The sequence below is a fragment of the Coturnix japonica genome, chromosome 7, assembly GCF_054131305.1.
Source record: "Coturnix japonica strain WE chromosome 7, WE-NBRP24, whole genome shotgun sequence".
Taxonomy (NCBI): domain Eukaryota; kingdom Metazoa; phylum Chordata; class Aves; order Galliformes; family Phasianidae; genus Coturnix; species Coturnix japonica.
In genome coordinates this window covers 19,444,770-19,465,741 of record NC_140669.1, presented here as the reverse complement: position 1 = coordinate 19,465,741, position 20,972 = coordinate 19,444,770, and the positions used below count along the sequence as shown (strand labels likewise).

At 41.3% G+C, this 20,972-nt stretch overlaps 2 protein-coding genes across 43 annotated transcripts in view; one reads left to right on the top strand and one right to left on the bottom strand.

The window, feature by feature from the left end:
• Positions 1-2,820: 2,820 nt before the first annotated feature.
• On the bottom strand, positions 2,821-19,283 carry HNRNPA3 (heterogeneous nuclear ribonucleoprotein A3). 40 transcript variants are annotated; one of them, XR_014947998.1, is made up of 15 exons: positions 19,137-19,283; positions 16,285-16,396; positions 11,969-12,091; positions 11,733-11,879; positions 11,444-11,654; positions 11,096-11,185; positions 10,927-11,034; positions 10,739-10,819; positions 9,710-9,856; positions 8,578-8,703; positions 8,410-8,481; positions 5,298-5,372; positions 5,101-5,149; positions 4,331-4,470; positions 2,821-3,129 (listed from the first exon to the last, which is right to left on the bottom strand). XR_014947998.1 is itself a non-coding variant. In XM_015868413.3 (12 exons), exons 2-11 carry the CDS (start codon positions 16,348-16,350, stop codon positions 8,429-8,431), a joined length of 1,152 nt encoding a protein of 383 aa, XP_015723899.1. In that variant the 5' UTR covers positions 16,351-16,396; positions 19,137-19,283; the 3' UTR covers positions 5,932-8,323; positions 8,410-8,428. The 40 variants fall into 40 exon arrangements, 12 of the variants coding, with proteins under 12 accessions (XP_015723899.1, XP_085408721.1, XP_085408724.1 ...); XR_014948007.1 differs by having other exon boundaries at positions 10,927-11,019; XR_014948016.1 differs by having other exon boundaries at positions 9,713-9,856; positions 10,927-11,019.
• LOC107316667 (uncharacterized) overlaps positions 16,390-20,972 on the top strand; it is a 365,025-nt gene continuing 360,442 nt past the window's right edge. For 2 of the 3 annotated variants that reach the window (XR_014948022.1, XM_085552609.1), the window contains exon 1: positions 16,390-19,285. Coding sequence is in view for 1 of the 3 variants with exons in the window: in XM_085552609.1 (XP_085408735.1) it covers positions 18,525-19,285 (761 nt within the window). In the remaining 2 variants the exon portion in view is untranslated. Of the gene's footprint in view, positions 19,482-20,972 lie in introns of all 3 variants that reach the window. The other variant, XR_014948023.1, reaches the window with a different exon arrangement.

Here is a 20,972-nt window from a genome sequence, read left to right as displayed (position 1 = left end):
TTTTCCCTGGATGCACCAAATTTCACAAGCATTTTATTGTCCAGTTGATCATAGTAATAACAGCAGTGTAATCCTTCGTTATCAGCTTTTGTTTTCATTACTCCCCAGAATTTTGTATTTACACTTTGTGAGCTGGTCATTCACCCTCTGTTATCTCATTTACAGATTCTGCATAGCAGAGGCCTTTCTGCTACCGAGTGCCAACGTGTACACAGTCTCTATTGTGCTTCAGCTGAAGTGTGCTGTAGCTAAACAGAGAAGAGCCAGGAGTAGGAAAGCAGATCTGTTCCAGCAGCTTTACCAAGGAGGTAGTTGTATTGCAGGGCTGGATGATGCTAGAAACCCTGCTCCTATGGATTATATCCTATTGGAAAGGCAGCACAGCCAAGTGCCAGTACCAGGAGACAGTCTTCAGCTGACAGAGGCTCCAGGTACCTACCCATAAAGAACTAGAGCACTGGTAACTGTTTCACATAGCTCGGCTTTTCATACAGTGTTACTTACTTTCCAAAGTAAGGCCCCACAGGTGTTTGTATCCAAAGCAGCAGATACAGTGAAGTCGGAAGGGGTCAATAAGTACGGGACTTTCAATTTCTACTTATTACTTACAGGTTTTTTTTTTAAAGTCTGGACCTTAATGCTGTGAAAACCATTGCTGCTTTTAGAGCCGCATTAAATGCATTTCATCATGTTAGCTAAATGAGTCTAAACCTTATGCTAGGAAACAAGGATTGCACTTGTGCTAGTAAAAATCTTTACCATCACAGCTGCAGACAATAGGAAGAGTAGCCCTTGAGCAAGAATGGTAGTTTCCACTCTTACAATTATTCTTCTCCTTTCTGTAAATAATACATTCTCAAAAGCACCTCTGAGCAGGTCAGTATCTGATGCTGGAAAAATACTATCAATCTTGTCTCACACAGCTGAAGAATAACAGATTATCCCCAGAGGCATGTCTCTGTATTTTATCCTATGGAAATAAGCCAGATATTAAGCCTTGAGTAACTGTACCAAGAGAATCCTGCCAGCAGAGTGCTCTCATTCGCACTATTAGGCCTCATTGTAAGGCAACTCTGGAGAGGCCTGGCTGCACTCTGGTCTGGCCCAACCACAGATTTGTTGTGGCCATTTCCTGCAGTGATGCAGATCCCTGAAACAGCCTGGGCTGATTCATCAGCTCCCTGCTACCAAAAGAGGAAGAATTACCAAAAGTTTCTCTCTTCTTCTTCCCCACTGTCTGCAAATGGCTGCATGTTCCCAACCTCATGCTAACTGTAGTTTGTTACACAGTGATTTGGGTCATTTACTCTTCAGGAAACCATACTGGTGCAACAGTGCAGCCAATTCTTGCATATAAGCGCTGTGACAATTGCAAGCTCACACAAGGAGACAGGGGAAAAAAGACATTCTAATCTCAGCTGCTCCCAAGAACCGCAACATTCTTTGAAACACTAGGGATGCTGCCCATCACATTGAGATGTTTGTTTTTGCAGATATTTGTTGGTAAATAGAAATCCAGGCGAACTTACTTGCACTTACCTTGTTTACCAACCTTCACGTTAATGGCACGTGGGTCCATCCCCCCGCAGAGTCCTTGACATACTCTGAATGCAAGAGGACATCATTTTCTGGAGCAAACATTTAATACCAATGGCTCAAAACCTGAAAGCCAGGATTGACAGATTAAGCAGGTTTATTTGCTCAAGATAGAGCAGCCTGTCACCAGGTAAACTAAACCAAAGATCACAGTAGCATGGGGTATTTTTATTGCTACTGCTGTTCAGTATGCCTGTATTGACTTTGAACACAGTACTGCCAAGGAAGGAAAACATCCTTAGGAATCATCAAAACTAGAGAAATGTGAGACTTTGGTGCCATTTGAAGCAAGATGATTTAAAGCATTGCTGAGAATGACAATTTTAAAGTATAAGCACTAGGAAAAAAATAATGTGGCCCTGAACTGTCATTCAGCAGTGACACACAGTAGCTCTAACACAGGTACATCTGATAGTACAGCAGAGAACAGTAAGATGCTTGCCTTCCCCTTCCTCCCTCTCTCCCCCCTCCCATTATCAAGGGCAGCTCTAGATGCAAATTACTATTTTAATCACAATTTGGGTATAAAGCAGATCTTGATAAACCCCTTCCCTCCATTTTAGTTTGGTACCTACTTAACACTAATGCAAAAGTCTGAGACAAAATTCTCACAGCCTCTGCAGGGTCTGCTGTGATACAGGGTTACTTACTCCATTGCCAAGATGAAAAATATGATAAAGCATAATAAAAAGAATACAATTAAATGTAGAAACCTTGTTTTAATTCCACCTGGCAAAAAGTTGGTCTGAAATAACTTAGACCACAGCATGCATTCGCTGCAAAGCTGAACTTTCCCCATCACGAACACAGTGGTGTTTGTACTTGCAACCCCTAACAACATTAAGGCAGAAATATTCTGTATTAGATCATTGAAGTCTACATGAAAATATTAGGCTGCAAGCCTTTCATTTAATGATCATAACCAAGGTACAAGATGTGCTCCCAAACCTGGGAACGACCAGTGACACTGACACATCATGTAAATTCTCATGCATCACAACTCTGACCTCACACACTGACAAGCCTCCGCCTGGAGACCTTCTGTTTCTCACTCAAACCATTCTCTTGCAAAGCCATTAAAACTAAAGCTCAGCTCCTGAGTTGAATCAAAGTTATTTTCTGACTTGCAGACCCTGGTTGGAACAGCGATCCCACCACTGCATTGCAGTAATTTAAGTTTACTTCGTACTCCTCTCAGCACCAAACAAAAGTGATGGCAACACGTTTAAGATTGTGAGTCATTTGACAACATACACTTTATTTTGATACAAAAATGAAATATTTTAACATTTCAATCCATTATGGACTATACTGAAATTTTTCATTTCCATGCTTTTGAACTTGTTTAACCACAAGGTTCAGACATCACCATACTAGCATCATTGCTCTTGAAGTCTTTGCCAGTTATTTTAACATATTATGCTGTTTCCAATCTTGCGATATTATCTTCTAAATGAAGGTCACTGTTCTTCTACGGAGATACTTGGATTACTTTAGATGAGGAAAAAGCTAATCTTAGACAGAGATGTCAACCTGTAGCACCCACAGCAGAAAAAGAATCATCCATCAGATATCTGCATTTCAGTGATACTCAAGATCTTTCATGCTTCACACAAGATACAAATATTTGTCAGAGATCACAGACTGATATGTGAATACTCCCATTGTAATGCAGACTGTCTATGAACAAAAGCGAATGTCTTAAATACAGGAAGCAAAACCAGAAAGTCAGTACATTACACACGAAAAACTTAGAGGAGGAGGAGCGTTCCCATATTAAAATAATCAAAGGATATCAAGTTAAGAAGCTGTGTTGTTTCGGTATTGTCTAATGATAAACAGTTTATCACATCTGCATTACCCTGGGCTCATTTTGGGCTCATTTCCTACCTGGAAGGACAAATTGCTTTCAAGTCAACATACAGCTTTAGGTATTTGCTAAGTTTCTACAGAACTGCAGTATAGGGACCAATGCTTTGCAACTTCATTTTCACATCCTTACATCTCCATTTATAGCTGCTCAAGAAAAAAGCTAGCCATGAAATAATGAAATAACATTCTTAACTCTTGGAAGTGTCTCTTGGGCAAAGATAAGCCTGATCAAATATTCCTTATGGGTCTGATCACCTTTGAGAAGTTTTATTTCTGAAAAAACAAAAACCCCACCAATGGGGTGATGAGTAATGGAAGCCAATCAGTCTAATAGGAGTGTTATAAAACCAAATGCAAGTCACTTGAGGAGTATCTTCTTGCACACGCTTGGTGCAGAAAAACACTGAAGAGCACAGTATGGAAGGGTAATGCTTTAGTGGGATGGTGTATTGGGCAGTGGAATGCAAGGTAGACATTTTTGATAAGTAAAACTTAACTCATTTTTCTAATTTTAAATTGCAACACTTTCCTCTCCCCTAATGGGCTTTTGAACTAACTCAGCATGTGAATGCTTCCCCCAGTGACCTGTTGCAGCACTGAGTGACTACATCAGCTCACAAGGGCAATGGTGCACAGCAGAGAAAACTAAGGTGCTTTTCACCTCTAGTTAAGACAGCAAGCAAATCACCTAAGCAACAAGCTACCTATACTATATACCTTCTATACTAAGGAGATCGTGGTGTCACTGCAGCAGGTTTTAATTCTGGCTCAATCTTGACTAAGAACATTTGTCAACATTTTATTTAAGTATATACTATGAGATTTCCATTTAGTATCTGATGATATGAATTTTGCACATTACCATTGTCAAAATACATCAAGTGAACCTCTGCTTCTATGTGTTCCAACATGAGGTTTGCTTTCTGAACAGCAAATGCAGCTACTGCAATCAGTCTGCAACACAGCCAAGTCCTGAACAGCATGTATTCCATTTGTCTTGTTCTGAGTAAGTTAAACATAACAAACAGTAAAATAGAAACAGACTTTGCAGAAATACTGCGAAGATGCAAAGAGGTACTGAGAAGTTCAAATAGTTAACTACTATCCAAAGGACTTTTTGAATTATAGACTTCTAAAGGCATGGGATACAGTCCTGGGATATAGAATAGGAAATACACATTCCAAGAGTTAAGAACCCACATGCAAAGAATAAAAAATAAATCCACAAATTAATTTCATCGCTCTTTATCCATATACTGTGGTGCTTTCAGCTGGGTATCGCTTTAAAATATGAGACTCCACTGACCTACCCTGAAAGCACAAGAACATCTGAAAGGGAACTCTATGCTTAAGTACAAAGCATTTATTTTAGGAGGGAAAACCACTGATCAAATAAATGCAGCAAGTCTTTATGCCAGTTAGAGCTTCAGTATAGGACAGACTACTTTGGACTGTGATGAACAGCTTAGATATTGTAGCCCTTCCCTATCACACTGGGTGTCAAAAACATGTTTCCCCCCTCCACCCCCCACCCCACCCAAAAAAAGACAGTGCACTCCTAATGGTAATTAAAGCACATATTTAAAACCATTTATCATGTTTTGTTGATCTCTGACACAGCATTATTGTTACCTGCCAGGAATGGAAGATTCTTGAATAGGAATTATGTCAGCCAACACCCCTAAACCAGAACAAGGAACAGTGGATGACATACTTTGGAACACTTGCTCCTTTATACTTAAAGCTTTCCCTGCCGTCAAAAGGCTGGTCAAAGAAAGCTTATAAGGAAATAAGCAATAAACACATTTTACTATGCACTACAATCTTACCCAGTCAGAAACCTTCAATTGAAGAGGATGTGCAAGACATGCCCCATTTTGTCAAGCAGCAGCTTCTCATTCAACCTGAAAATTAAAGAAATTACTCTTACCTTGTTTTCAAAACCTCCGACAACTCTTTTTAATTCATGAAAAATTTTAAAGGCAAACCTTACCTATGCTCATTGCCCTTCCTTTCAGGTCTAAATGCTAGACCTATTGATTTTGAGTCAACTCAAGTAGCTATCACTCAAGGAGGTTCCAAAAGGTGAAGAACTCTTGCTAGACTTTCTTCGATATTTCAGCTGTGATAAGCAGATTTAACTAGACTTTGGAAAGCTGCTCACTATCGCACAGTATCTTATGCCTTCACTTTTCTGGAAGTTGAAGCTGTCGCTCCTGCTGCCTTGTCATTCTTTAATTATGCTGACTTCTCCATACTCAAAAGGCTGCTGAAGTCCTTCCTGTCTTATGGATCTCCTTAACAAAGTACGGATCAAAGAAGTACATCCTAGGTTCTTTAAAACCGGTTAATCACTGTCCTCACAGCTTACACTTTTCCACATCACAAACAACAGCTAAGCTACCCCACCCACCTACAAAGCGGTCACTTACACACTTCATCTCTTAAAAGGTTGCATACAGATCTTGTTCATAAAGTTTATTATGACACTATTTTTCAAAGTTAACATTGTTGTCACAGTACAGCTACAAGAGGCCCTGTTAAAAAGAACACTGTCAATACATTCTAAAACTTTTAGAAATACCATATCCATTTTCAGAAGGGACATCAACCCCATTCTCCAGTTGTCCCTGCAACCAGATGCAGGCCCCAGTTACAAATCTACACGACTTCTAGGTGTAGCAACGTACAAAGCAAGTCAGCAGTTGGGTGGCTCACTCCCTAGTGAGATGTTTTAGTTGTTAATGTGTTTTCAAACTCCAAGTGGGTTGGTTAAAAAAATGCCTTTATTGAAATACAACCTTCCCCCACCCACCCTCCCCACAAGCCCAAATTACGTACAACAACAAAATGTTCACTGCATCAGCAATTCTTGCTTTTAAGTTAGAGATAGTTTAAAACTCCACAGAAAAGAATAAGCAGACTTTGATATCCAGTTTGGAGGCTAACATCTTTGACAGTGATTCCTTGTTTTAGTGTACTGCAGTCTAAATACACTCAATAACAGTGTTCAAATAACATTGTTTAATTATTTTTTTTTCCAAGCAACACACTCATTTTGCTAATAACTTCTTAAAATTATATTATTAATATGACTGATTATGCCTTGAGCCATTTCATACATCTTTGCAGATTCATTCCTACACTGGAATCGCATTTACCTTATACTGCACATTGACCCAGAAGTGAAACAGGTGTAATTTCCAATATCACATATTGTCAAGTGTCTGAACATTTCTTCTATTGACTGTGTCCCTACTCTTCTGAGTCTCAATTGTCAGAAAGCACTGTCCTGGCAATAGTTGAGAGAGAAGTGACATCAGCTGAGAAAAGCAGAGATTGTAGCGCCTTAATTTGGAGTTCAGAAATGAGAATTGAGTACAATTTCCAGCCAGATGTGCTGATAAGATTTGCTACTCCAGTGCATCAAATCAAACTGTAAAATACTATCGTTCTACCTCCTGTGGTCAGGTAAAATATAACTAGATTGTGTTTTGTTTCATCCTCAAGCTCTTACCTGAGCTTAGATATTCGTAAGGGAAAAAGCTCTATGCTACTTAGAGCCCATCGTGAATGGGCTTTTGGAACGCCATTACCTGGGACTGTCAGTGATTACACCTGTGCTACCCTTGGCTCCCAGTCAGATGAATGTGTCCAGAAAATTGCCTAGGGTGCATGCAAGAAAGTATATAGCCATTAAGTTATTTAGGAACATACCTATTACTCTCACTATGATGCCTCATTTAATCGAAACAGCACAGTCTGGTGTGAGGGAGAGGGGAAAGGGGAGAAAGGAAGGGGATGAAAATTCCAAGCCACCCTCCCCAAAGTATAGTTTTATTGAAACAGAATCATTGTATATCCCAAGGAAACAGGCACTTGATTCCCACCCCACCTTAACTTCTCGGGAATTACAATAAATAAAAAGGTAAAAAGCAAGTTTCTTTTTCTCTTCACCCAGAACTTCAGCAACTGCAGTTATCCCTTATACATCTCAGATGAGACTGGACACAGCTTGAATGTGACTAAAGTTGGTCTTGTTAAAATATTTATCATGCCTTATTTTCTTGAAGCGCTACTACTAATACAGAACTACAAATTAAAAAAATATGCACAAACCAAAAAGTAATTTGAAATTTTCATTTGAAGGTAAAGCTTAGTTCTATAATTCACAAACACTAATTTGAGTAACTCAATCCTAGTTATACATCTAAACAAACTATAATGCAACATACAGATGTTCTCCCTCTGTATGCCTATGTAACTCTTATCAATGACAGTTACATATATACACTGAGACTAGACCCCTTAAGACTGCAAATCAATAGGTGTTTCTATTGTTAACTTTAAATTAATACAAAATAGTAATTGAGAAATGCATTAATCTTCTCTACTAACAAGGAAACACCCTAAACTACATTTTATTTCTGTTATAGAGTTCTCTGTACCAAATGTGGAAGAACTGAACTACACAAATATTGAAAAGTTAAAAATTCCTTAATTTGTTTATTCCTGGTACCACTACCACAATTTACAGGGCAATATACCTGATGTAATGGGAAAATAAAAAGAAAAAAGAAAGACAAAGCTACAACAGATAAAGACCTCAGGAATGTACATCTAATCGACACTACATTGCATTAATCAATAGCTGCACTTTTTGCAAACTGTGGCTATGACAGTCCTGAACAAGAAGGGTTTCCTGTTTAAGCTGCAGTAACTTTTCTGACTATGGATCATCGCTCCTTCTGTGGCAGATTTTACAGTTCCTCTAATGCATTTGGGACGACTGTCTCAAAGTAACCTGCAGCTTTCCTGACAACTCCTCGCTCTCTCTCCTGCTAAGAACTGTAGCCTGTTGAATACAGGATAAGAAAATTATTACTCTCAGTGAACAGTTGTACATTATTCATCATCATTATAAATATTCATTACACTTACCCTTTTTCTGGTAGCATTTTTAGAATCTTCTACCACCATAGCCCCCACTTCCACTTCCAGATCCATAACCACCTGCACAAAAAACAAAACCCAGCGCATATTGAAACATAAGAGATACCAAGGAAATTTAAACAAAGGGGTTTTTTTTTGGTACAGAAATATATTTACCACCGTAGGGACTGCCTGAACTTCTACCACCAAAGCTGCCACCACCCTTCATGGGACCATAATTGGACTGCTGCTGTCCACTGTAGTTACCAAAGTCATTGTAGTTTCCACTGCCACCGTAATTACCTGAAATAAATTCACAAAGTTCGTGAAACTGAGACATTCGGTGTAAACTAGCAAAAAGTAAAGTAAAGCTACTTGTAAAGTAGCAATTTGAAATTAACATGGAAGGCCAAAGTTAATGCCCCCCAACTCAAAAAAACCTCTGCTTTCACCATCATTCTTCCACTATTCAGTGCTCTGTACATGACATAAACTACAAGCCAAAAGCAATTTTTATTTGCTGTAACAAGTGATAAAACTGTAATGAGCACATAGATACACCAGAAGGTATTGGTAAGCGTGCAGTAGATTTTGCTGCTTAACCTCCTAAACTCACACTGGGTCCTTGCATGTTCTTACTGCTTCTTCCCCCCAAAATTCTACTAAAGAACCTAGCATGTTTTAGTGTTTGTGGTACATCCTGACAAGAAACACATCATTAAAGGCCTCTATTGAAGTGATCATAGATTCAGACATTAATCATATCATTTCAAAGCTCCTGCAAAGATATCAATGCTGGCAACACAGAGTAAGAATACGGCTGAACTGATAACAGGACACAGCTAGACTTTCATTTAATGCCTTCCACGCCATCAAGGGTTTACCCTTGCTAATGCTGTAAAACAGCCATGTAGTAATGTGGTTCCCGGTTATTTCAAAAGGCAAAATAGGTGAAAGAACTGCTTTTATAAAAATAATTGAGGAACTTCATTTCACAACCATTTGATGAAGAAAGCTTCCATAAACTTACAGCATTTAGTGCTCACAAAGGAGGACACGATTCACGTGGTACAAACTGATACCCAACAGCACATTTCAAAAGGACAAAAACCGAAATTCTGCTACTCAACCAGCACACATCTACAGCAGCTGCTTTTTGGAAACTAAGTCCCAGTTAAATTAGTGTTGCATAATTTAATCAAAAGTTGATCCAGAGGGAAGAGAATTTTAACTACGTAACACAGCACTCCATATTGTACTACTCAGACCTGAATGAAAAAAGGGTCAGCTAATTTGAGCTGTATCTTACCACCTCCAAAATTTCCTCCTTCATTGTAGCCATCATATCCTCCTCCTCCACCTCCATATCCACCACCTGGGTTTCCATATCCTGGTCCTCCACCACCACCATAACCCCCTCTGCTGCCATAGCCGGGACCACCTCCATAGTTGCCACCTTTGAATAAAAGAAGAAACAAACTAAGCACATCAAAGCAAAATACTGGTAAGAAAAGGTCTACTAAAAAACCCTAAAACATCACGCAAACACACACACACACAGATCTCCTACAATGTTACTCCTGCACTGTGTCCATTGCTGCTGCCACTCTATTCCTCTGAACTGAGATTACTCAGTACACAGAGCCATCAGAAGAATTCCAGTTTACAGACGTTCCCCAAACCATCGGTATCCAACCACTTGCCTTGCCTGGGCTGCACTGACTGATGAGGAATTGTCCAGGGCTGATGTTCTGGCTGCTGCTGCCACAACAGCACAGCAGCAAGGGGCAGGGCTAATTCCTAGCTGTCCTTGGCCATGTGCTGCTTGCAGGCCACTGGCTGGACACAGTTCATCTACACATAGCTTTATTTAAACTTGTGTTAAAAGTTACTAGGTGAATTATTATTGTGTTTTTTGTTTTTTTTTTTTTTAAAGGCAAGTCACCAAGAGAATATCTGAAGCTTAATATTCTCAGACATACCGATTAAGTTAATTATAAATGATTAACATGTCTCAGAGTTGACCGAAAAGTTGATTGTCACTGCTTTTAGTTTTAGTCATCGAGCGACACCAGAAACTTCTTTAACTGTTCAGTCACAACTGAGTACGAACTACAAGCCACTGCATTGACTTCATGACATGAGAGTATTTTTTTTTTCATCCAATATTTTGAAGGGGAGACAAATCTCAACTCTTCACATCAATGCAATGTACGGAACACGACCAAAGCAGACTCAAATTCCAAGGCAGAGAGGTAAGACCTAAAGCAGCCTAATGTGTGTCTGGGGGTATTGTGGGGGGGGAAGGAGAGGAGGGGAAATGCAGCAATACACTTACCATCACCAAATCCATTGTATCCGTCACCACCACCAAAGCTTCCTCTGCTCCCACCACCACCGCCACCACCCCCATAGCCTCCTGGAACACAAAACATATGAGGTCATTGGCTTAAATACTTAACATGTGTTCAGGAAATCAGACACAACCAGAGTAAAAATCACTCTAGAAACATCTCAGTATTTTACCTCTTCCACCAAAGTTTCCTCCTCGGCCAAAGTTTCCTCCACCACCTCCAAAATTTCCACGACCCATGAAGTTGCCTGAACCACCCCCACGACCTGCAAAGTATTTTGCTTTAATTACATTAATTGAAAAGCAGTTACATACAATAACTCTGCATAACTCCACACTTACCTCTCTGAGAGCTGGCAGTCTGCATCTCTTGTTTTGAGAGTGCTTTTTTCACTTCGCAGTTATGACCATTTATAGTATGGTATTTCTGAACTAGAGAAAAAAGTGAAAGGTGACAGAGTTAGAATAATTCCAAATAACTGAAAGCAGTATGATGTTATGCTGTACAACTCCTAAGAAGCTACTCTAAGACATGACCACACTTTTCAAAGGAACGTTAAATCTACCTCGCTTCATACTACAGTCCAAGTAGTTAATCATGCCAACATCTTATATTCCACGAACAGCTTTTTTGAGAGGTTGAGCTGCACTTTTATTCTCTAAGTCACTTCCCACTAAACAATTACATACCAACAATTTTATCAACTGTATCATGATCATCAAAAGTTACAAAAGCGAAGCCTCTTTTCTTTCCACTTTGCCTGTCTTCCATGACTTCTATCGTTTCGATCTTGCCATATTTCTCAAAGTACTCCCTTAAATTATATTCTTCTGTATCTTCTTTAATGCCACCAACAAATATTTTCTTTACTGTGAGATGCGCCCCAGGCTTTACAGAATCCTGCAACAGCAAAAATCACATTGAGCCTCACAAGTAGGTAGAGAGGAAGAAATAAGTTCAACAAAAACCCCAGCTTACCTCCCTTGAAACTGCTCTCTTTGGTTCAACCACACGTCCATCAACCTTATGTGGTCGAGCACTCATGGCCGCATCCACCTCTTCCACACAAGAGTAAGTAACAAAGCCAAAGCCTCTGGAACGTTTTGTTTGTGGGTCTCTCATCACCTAAAAACAAAGGAGAGTACTCTGCATTTCTGTACTAGATTAAGTACCTACGGTCTTTCAAAAGCACAAACTAATTTTGGACACTTTACCACACAGTCCGTGAGTGTGCCCCATTTTTCAAAGTGCTCTCTCAAGCTATCATCTGTTGTTTCAAAGCTCAGACCTCCAATGAACAGCTTTCTCAACTGCTCTGGCTCCTTAGGCTCATGGCCCTACAAACACAAAAACATAAAATACATATTTTGAATGCAAACAACAGAATTAAAATTTCACAGCATAACTAAAACATACTGCGCACGTAACTACAAACAGGCCGAACATATTAACATAACATCTTCTAATGACTGTAGACAGCAGCACAGTTAAGTTCAACGCTTAATGAAGTGTGATTTTAATTAAAACAGCAGCTAACAACTTAGGAATGCCCAAATGCAAACAACAGTATAGAGATCTCAATACACTAAGTTAGCATGCTTGCTTCCTTCCTTCCCCATGGAAATGCGTTCATTTTATGCCTATCCTCTACTGGAGTTGCATAGTGTTCTGTAGGGATTAGTAATAAAGCACTGCTAGATAAAGGGAAGTTCTAACACTTCATGAAGCATAATTGCAAGAAGCTATCAAAAAGTTAGGATTGCAGTAAACAAACAGGGTAAGTTACTGTTCAAATTAAACACCTTCTCTTTTGGGAACATTTGTATTAAAACCCTTTTAAAAACGTACACATTTTAAAGAAGATTTGTCAGCTGTTAATTCCTTACAACTACAGAGCACACGCAAGCAACAAAGTAGAAGCACGTATGTGGTTTTGTTTTACTTCTTAAATTTAAATTGACTTTTGTCTTAGAGAAAAACAAGTAATGAATAACCAAGAATAGAGAGAACAAGTCAAGTAAGACTAGTACCTTAGCAAAAACAGTTAAAAGAAACTTCAGTTTAACTGAATTTCTTGATGGTATCACCTACATGTGATCAGCCATGTTTTAAAACATGCTGATTTTCAAGCCCAGGCTTCCAAAGAAAAAAAAGAGCAGGCTTGTAAGTACAAATGCCTTCATGTTTCTGCTTTCTTTCAGTGTTACACAGGACTTCAGTTACGCAGGAAATAGCCCTGAACATCTGAAAGGAGTTTGTAAAAATCATTTACAACTTCCATCCCCAAGGCAAAGGAGTCTTCTAATAAGTAATCACATTCAAGTCTTATTTTGCAATCTGATATCTTTACAAGTGCAAGACACCTCACAACAAGGTGCTGGCTGGCTACGCTGCTGGCTGGCTACACCAGCACGTGACTTTAATTCTGCAGCATAACATACACTGGGCTACACTGCTTCTGTTGCAGTGGTGTAAGCTGACTAGAAGCAGCATAATCCTCAGAGATGAACTACACAAAACTACTAGCCACAGACCTGTCAAACTGAAGCAGTCTTTCTTCAGGCCTGCAAGTGAAGTGCTTTAGCTTCTGCCAATTTAAATAAGAAGGATGGTAGTGCAAGAGTTGGTCGGAAAAACCTTTACTCCTTGGAGTGCTACACAACCACTCTACAGAGCAGTTCATACTGTGAAGCAATACTTGGCAGAACAGAATTTCAGAATTATACGCAACTTTACAGGTCCGTTGTTTTACAGCCATTGGGCTGCACTGCAGGAAACTGCCCCTGCAATTATGAGAAGCCTTCTGGGATGCAGATCCTTTAGCACAAAAGCAAGATCCAGTATTTTCACTAACAACTTTTAGTCTAAGGCACCAACTTCACGACCACAGTAATACTATATGAAATAGCCATAAAACTCCTTATCTATTAAGTTGTTTAGACTATGAAAGTATAATTTAAAAAAAATCTCCCTTTAAATTACAGGAAAACTTTAAATCTTGAAGGGTTAACATACTGCATACAGAAGGTGTTTTAGGGTAAGTAAGAAGCTGTTTTCTGTTCCTAACTGCATTTCTTTGTACCTACTTAATTTTTAGCTGGTTATTTTAAAGCTGGTATTTTTAAGAGTTATGAATACTTATTATACAAGGAATCAATTCTGTTAAATTTACTATTTTGATGAAATCAGCCTTCCCCAAATCCAGAAACCCAAAAGCTAGACTTGATCTTGATCTCTAATACTACTTAAGGCCACATAGCTGTCAAACAGCAACTCAAATCATTTCTGCCTTAAAAGAATGACTACAGAACTCCAGGTCACTCCCGAAAGGAAAAATCAGAGCCCTTCTCTGTTTATTTTTATTCCATGAAAATGAAACAGCAGCTCTTATAAAGGGAGAAAAAAACCAAACAACCACTCGCAGTTAACTTCTCTCTTCCACCAGAGATTCTTATCCTCAGAATAGATCTGTGTCAGAGGAATTCTCTACAGAAATAGAAGGCAGTACTTCATAGTGATGAAGCATTTTGTTCTCACAGGGGATAAGTATCTCTCAGGCTCTCAGCATGCTGTTCTGTCATGCACTATGCTATTTCTCAATCCTTCCGCTATGCCCTACTCACAATAGCAGTCTTTCTGGGTAGCAAACACGACACCCCTCCCCCTCAGCACTGTGCTGCTTCCACAGCTCCCTCCCACTCAGCGCTGCAGACCCACACGCCATTTTGCAGCTTCTTCAGGGAGGGGTTAGGGGTGGTAGTGCCGAGCCTGCCTGCCGCTAGCAACCGGGAAAGAAACTTCCTTTCTCCACCTAGGCAGTTTAAGGACTTAATCTAAGACATGCGTATGTTCTAAGGAGGCGAGGAGCCCTCATTCCTGCCGCGACTACCTAATTTCCCCTTAAGCCCAAGCCCCACACGGCGCAGGCTGCCTCCATTTTGTGAGCGATCTGTCTGCTCCACTCAATATGGAGCCGGAGGGGCAGGGCCAAAGCACAGCAGGAGCACGCAGCCGCACCAGCCAGCCACGTCCCAGTCCCAGCACTGCAGCAGCACAGGCACCCAGACTGATGGGTGGGGGCTGGGCTGCTCCTGCAGGCAGACAGCAGCAAGAAGAGGCCCATATTTTTTGGGGGGTGTTGGGCTGGACCTCTCTGCACTCTTCTTTCATGATCAAAATCAAATTACACACTCCTATACACTACATGATTTCATGAATACTTGGCTCAGTCTACCTGTACCATTCTTGGAAGAAAGGCAGCACCCTGCGACTCCTGCACGAATCCGAACCTTTGCTAACATCCCAGGCTATTTTTCACAAAAACGCTGTAGATACAGAACTACTTTTTGAGTGAGTTTACAGGAATCCCAGCTTCCACACAGCAGGGCTTTGCCCACTCAGTCCTCTGTAGCTGCAATGGCTCTACAGGTTCTCTTGCCCATGGCAATGTCCCCTGCCCTGCACCACTACATGGGAGCTAACATGAGCTGATCTGCAGCTACACCTGCACAGTGGGACTGCAGCCCAATCCTTGGCTGCCTTCTGGGACTGAAAGCAGGCAGACAGCTTTCTCTGCAAAACATTTTCTCTAGAAACTTAATAACCAGGCATTCCAGGCAGCTAAGGATCTGTGATACATTGTATCCCAAGTCCGAGAGCAGCTGTGGGGTTTTTGAAGGAGGACTTGACACAAAATTCCTCGATACAAAGTAACCATGTTACTGGATAAATGTAACTAAGAAAGGGCTGTTACTGTGTTTTTGTTTTGTTTTTTAAATGGCGTAGTATCTCCCTGTCAGCACCACAGTGGTACATCAGCACCAGAGAATGGTGGGTTCAGCTAGCAAAACTATTCAAGTACCCTGGAAAAGTAACGTTAGAAGGGAAATACATGAAAAAAAAACAGTCAAAACTGCCTCAGTGATAAGCCATACAAGCATTATTAATAGTATCCTCTTTGCTGATCTTAAAATGTTCTGAAGGGTAGAAAGATTTCCCCCCCTCCCGTTTCCACACCCTGCCCCGAAGTAACTAGCTCCCGTCCTCCCAGAACAGACCCACATCTTCTCTATACTACGCACCTTATTCAGTCTACGGTATTTCTGCTAGAAGCAAAAGAAAACAGTTATTTTTACTTAGTACAGCCTCACTTCCATTTGCAGTGACTAACAGGCAGCCATCTTTATTATAAAAGAACCTGTCTTCATTCCTGCTCAAAACAAGACTGTGAAGATAAGAAAGAATCAAGTTCCTGTCAACACCAAACAGTTCCACCTTTAGTTGCAAGGACACATCAGATCAGCTTTGTTACAACAGAGAGCTAGAAAAGCAAAACTTCCCCTCCATGCCAAAAATCCCACCCCTTAAAACTCAATGTAACATACAACATTTTACAATTACTCTGCTACTAGGAGGATGAAAAAAGTTCTGAGTTAATACTGATAGATCCAGATAAGTTCTACTTTTTCCTTTTTTAAATGTCTTCCCCTTAAAGCTACTCCATTATAATTTTAAAAGGCAATCCTCTCACCTGTGATGATCGTCTGCCTTTTCTCTTGTAGTCTTCCACCTCTCTCTCTTCCTTAATTGCAGCCATTTTGGAAGGGTACTCTAACTCAGCCTTTCTTTTAGATCTAGGAAACCTAGAAAACAAGTTGGGTAAGTCAGTACTCACCCCAGTTCACACCCAGAAGCAAGGCCTTCTCTGGCTGCAGTGCACAGCTTTGTCATTACAGGAAAGGAAATGGAAAAGGGTAAAAGTAGAAAAACTGCATTTCTAAGGGTAAAAATCCTGTCTATGTCACCCAGGAGATACTGCAGAAGGAACACCAGCTATCAAGTGAAGGCAGAGAATCCCTTATGTCAAATACTGGCTTACATAACTATCATGAACAGGTCTTGTATTTAAACAATCAAACCCTACAACTCCAGATTTCAAATCTTTTTTACTGCTAAAAACATATTGCAAATAATCCTTTCTAAAATTATCTTATGCATAACCTACTATGCATAAGTACTACTTACTTATCAGTAACTCAGCATCCTACAATCTGAAAGATGTAAAACAGTTTCTGTGCTGAAAAATAGTTTCCACTAACACCAGTGGAAGAATCCTTTAGAGATTCTATTCTTGCATAACCAGAAATTCCAACAGCTGATCCGCAGGAACCCGAGAGCTGGTCATCCAAATTACTTTCCTTGCAAACGATATATTTCATTGTGACTCTGTAACTCTACACTTACATGCCCAATTTGTATCAATGAATGTTAATGAAGTTACACGTCACCACAAAATGTACTTCAGCAGACAAACTGAAGAGAGTGCAGCTCAATGTAAGCATCCAAATAAACAAAAAAATCACATTCCCCCGAACCTTTATTATTTCAAGTTTGCCCAAGATGGATCAGTTACTCAGCTTCTCTTCCTATGCTGTGTTTCTATATTGGGCAGGAATTTCTTACTACTTCAGATGTTTCGTGCAACTCATTACAGTAGCCAGAGTAGTTACCTCAATAATGTGCTACTGTAAAACCACACTTGTGCTGCTTCCAAATAATGCATGCTGACAAGATCGGGTACATTGTAACTTCTCAAACCTTGGGTTGGTCTCCTCTGTTTTTAAAGTATTATTCCAACAAATATTGCATGGGGAAAAGCAGGTAGGTACTAATTAATGTTACACTACAATAAATAATTTTCACTCTGAATATAATTCTACATTTAAAGTCAAACTAAGCTTTAAATTAAGGTCTTAATATTGAGCCCAACTGTGAAATCATGAGTATCATGTCTTAAGTTTTATTAAGAAAAATCAAGCCACTTGTATTAACTTCATTTAAACATATCCATACCATGAGCTGAAGTGGAATAAAGCCCAGTACAGCTTCAGGCCCTTCCTATCTTACAGAAAGTTTAAGAAGCCATAAGTACTGATTTTTATAATTACTATCAATGAAATATCAATAATTTCAAGATATTCAGAACATTTTGATCTACTCAATCGTGACTGAACTGTCATGAAGAGACAAGCAGTATTATAGCAGAGGGGAAACTGATGTTCTCAAGATGGAAATCTCTCCATTCAGAGAACACTACAGAGATGTATTGGCATTTTTGGTGTATGGACAAAGCTGGTCCTGGCATGCATATCACATATCTCTCCAAACCTAAGACTTAAGGTAGAACTGAAAATCTCTTTATTTGCTAAGTGTGTTGGTAGTTTATTCCCAATGCCAACAGGAATATCTGCTGGGGAAAAAAAAACAAAAAGCATAAGATTTTAGCCAACTTTACTGAAGCACGCTTTGAACTCATCATAGCTCCCCTCTGACAAACAGTTCAAGGGAATAAAATAATTGCTTACATAGAAAACAGTTATTTTTAGCTGTTTTGCTAAGGGATCGGGTTTCTTTTACGCTTTTAATGCAATAACAGAAACTAGTGTGAGTTACTGGTTTCTCTGCTCTCAGTCCTACAAAGGCTCCAGCTCGCCAGGAAGGTCGCACATTGCCCAGAGAGATCTCTGCACCATTTTTAGTCACCATACCTTGAAACGTTTGAGCTAAAAGTTTATGCTCTAAGGGGAAAAGGGAAAAAAAAAAAGCAAGAGACGAGTCATGAGTACACTGCTCCCCTCCGGTCAGGGTGTGGATCACTGCCCCAGGCTGGATTTGATCTTTACTTGAAAGCAAGTTGAGAAAACATGGAGCGTGGTTTATGCAGAACCGTTTCTTTGTGCTGCCCACCAGGATGGCGGCAGGACGCCATGGATGTCATGTGCGTTTGTAGCTGGGGACGTGGAGCAAGGGGCAGGGCAATGCCCCGGACTGCTGTTCTGCACTATGCCCCATGTCCCCGTGCTCAGTGCACACAATGGAGGCCGCGCTCCCCCCGCGCTCCGCAGCGCAGCGAAATGGCGGCCGAGCGCCGAGGGGCGGAAACGCGGCCCTCCCGCCTCCTCCCGCTTCCTGCCCGCAGCCGCCATTGCGGGAAAGGCGACCGCGACCGACCGGAGCGGCACCGTTAGGAGCCCCGTACTCCAGCGCGGCATCGCCGCCCGCTGTGGCGGCTCTATGAGCTGCGGGCATCGCCTCCATCTTGTCAGCCCGCCCGTCCTCGCCCCGCCAACATGGTGCCCAAAGAAAGGGGGGGGAGGGAGGGAACGGTCACGTGGCGGGACAGCGGCCCGGCACGAGCGAGGGCGCGCGGCAGCCCCTGTCGCGTTGTTCCCGCCGCCCCATCGCCACCAGCACCGCCGCCATGCCGGGCCGAGCACGGAGCGGAACGTGCCGCCACAACGTGGGCAGCGGGAGAGGAGCGCGGATCGGCGGGAGAAGGAAAGCGGGGAGAAAGGAAAAGAGGACGATAAGAAAAGATATAACCGTGCCAGCGTTCAGCTCGGCGCCTTTCCGCCCCGCTCGGTCCCACGCCGGCGCTGGCCTGGCGCACTCACCCGCCGCCCGCTGAGGGGTGGAGACGCAGCGCACAGCCCGGACTGGCGGCGAGGGCGGGCACCGCCTCTTCCTCTCACGTAAGGACACACGGCGGCTGCCTTGAGGCGGGGCGATGCCGCAGTCATGGGGCGGGGCGGCGAGCTCAATGGGAGCACGGTGGGAGGAGCTGTGCTGATGCCGAGCTCTGCCTTAGGCCCTGCACGAGGGGCTGTGGAGTGTTCTGGGCGCTCTGAGTAAGGCTGTTCAATTTCCTGTGACGTTTTTGTCCTGGAGGTAACGTAAAGGCCTTAAAAGTGTCCTGGAGCTGTTTAGCTTTACCCACGGCAAGTGGGAGTGGGTTCAGGTTGAATACCAAAGCACATCCAGGCAGTAGCTGCGGTGAGCTGCTCCACTATTGTTCCTAACGTTGAGTGTGATGCGTAGGGCACAAAAAAAGCATTAAAATGTCCCTTGTTCAGCTGTGTTCACACCTGTTCTATCACATTACCCGTCACTGCTCTGAAACAGTCAACCCAGTTGGTTTGGCTCTGTATTGTCCTCCCCTACATATAATCAATTAGTACGCAATGTAATCACTTTATTTACTGTGCTCACTACACTGGCATCAAAGACAAGCTAAGAGATGCTTGCGGATGGAGTACTACACCTGTGAGGACAGTCTGAGAGAGCTGGGGCTGTGCAGCCTGGAGAAGAGAAGGCTACAACGTGACCTGATAGCAGCATTTCAATAACTAAAGGGGAGCTACAGGCAGCACAGGCTGCATGAATACTCTTCATTAATTAAAAATACATAGAACAAATAACCTGATTATTGACATCAGAATTAGTGGTCTGATTATGCAATAGTATTTGCTTTATTTCAGAAATTGTTAATGATTCTCTGAATGCATATAAAAGTAATTCACTTGCATGCATTAATAATACTCTATGTGCCCTCCATAAACAACAATTCTATAAGGCTTTTTCCACTCCAGGCTGTGCCAGCTCAGCTGTCTGATGCCCCAAAACTCTGGCAGTCCCTGGAGGACTCAGTAGCAGTGGTCTGGGATAGTGTTTCACCTTTCTCTTTACATTTTTTCCCCATGAGAGTCACAGAATTCATGCAGATATGTGTGTTGTTTCAATTTTATTCCCTATAGTTAATAAATGACAAAAGTGAGTTTGAACTAATATGTGACCTAGTTTGTCTGGAGCTAAAGCACACACGCGTGTTTGCTATCCTGACAGAGCCTTGATAATCTCCAGCAAACTGGGGAAACAACACCAGACTGTTGCAACCGAGCCCGTTAGACGCCGTCTGTTAGAGACCTTTGAACAATTTAGCATGACTTGTGTTCCTCAAGAGCTGCGTCTCAGGGCTGTGATCCGAGAAATGAGAGAGATCGAAACAATTAGCAATTAGCTTGATTAAAAATACCTTAAAACTACTTTCTCTTTGTGTACTTTCACTCAGGACTAGGAGAGTGATGCTTCCTGCAATAACGCATTTATTCCTATGAATATTTCATGTACGAGCCAGATATGTAGTGTGGAAAATAATGCTGCATTTTGGATTGATGTAGAAATTAATACAGTTACTTAAACACATTTTTCCCCCACAATAATTTTGCCCTTCTTTGGCTCCTAATTCAATCTGAATGTATTTAGACTCCATTACTCAGCAAACTGCTTTTTGCAAAAGCTATTTGCTTTTATTTCTATTTTTTCTTAAGATTTGCTTTGTTTAACATCTTCTGTCAAAAATTAAACAAGATGTGCACCTTT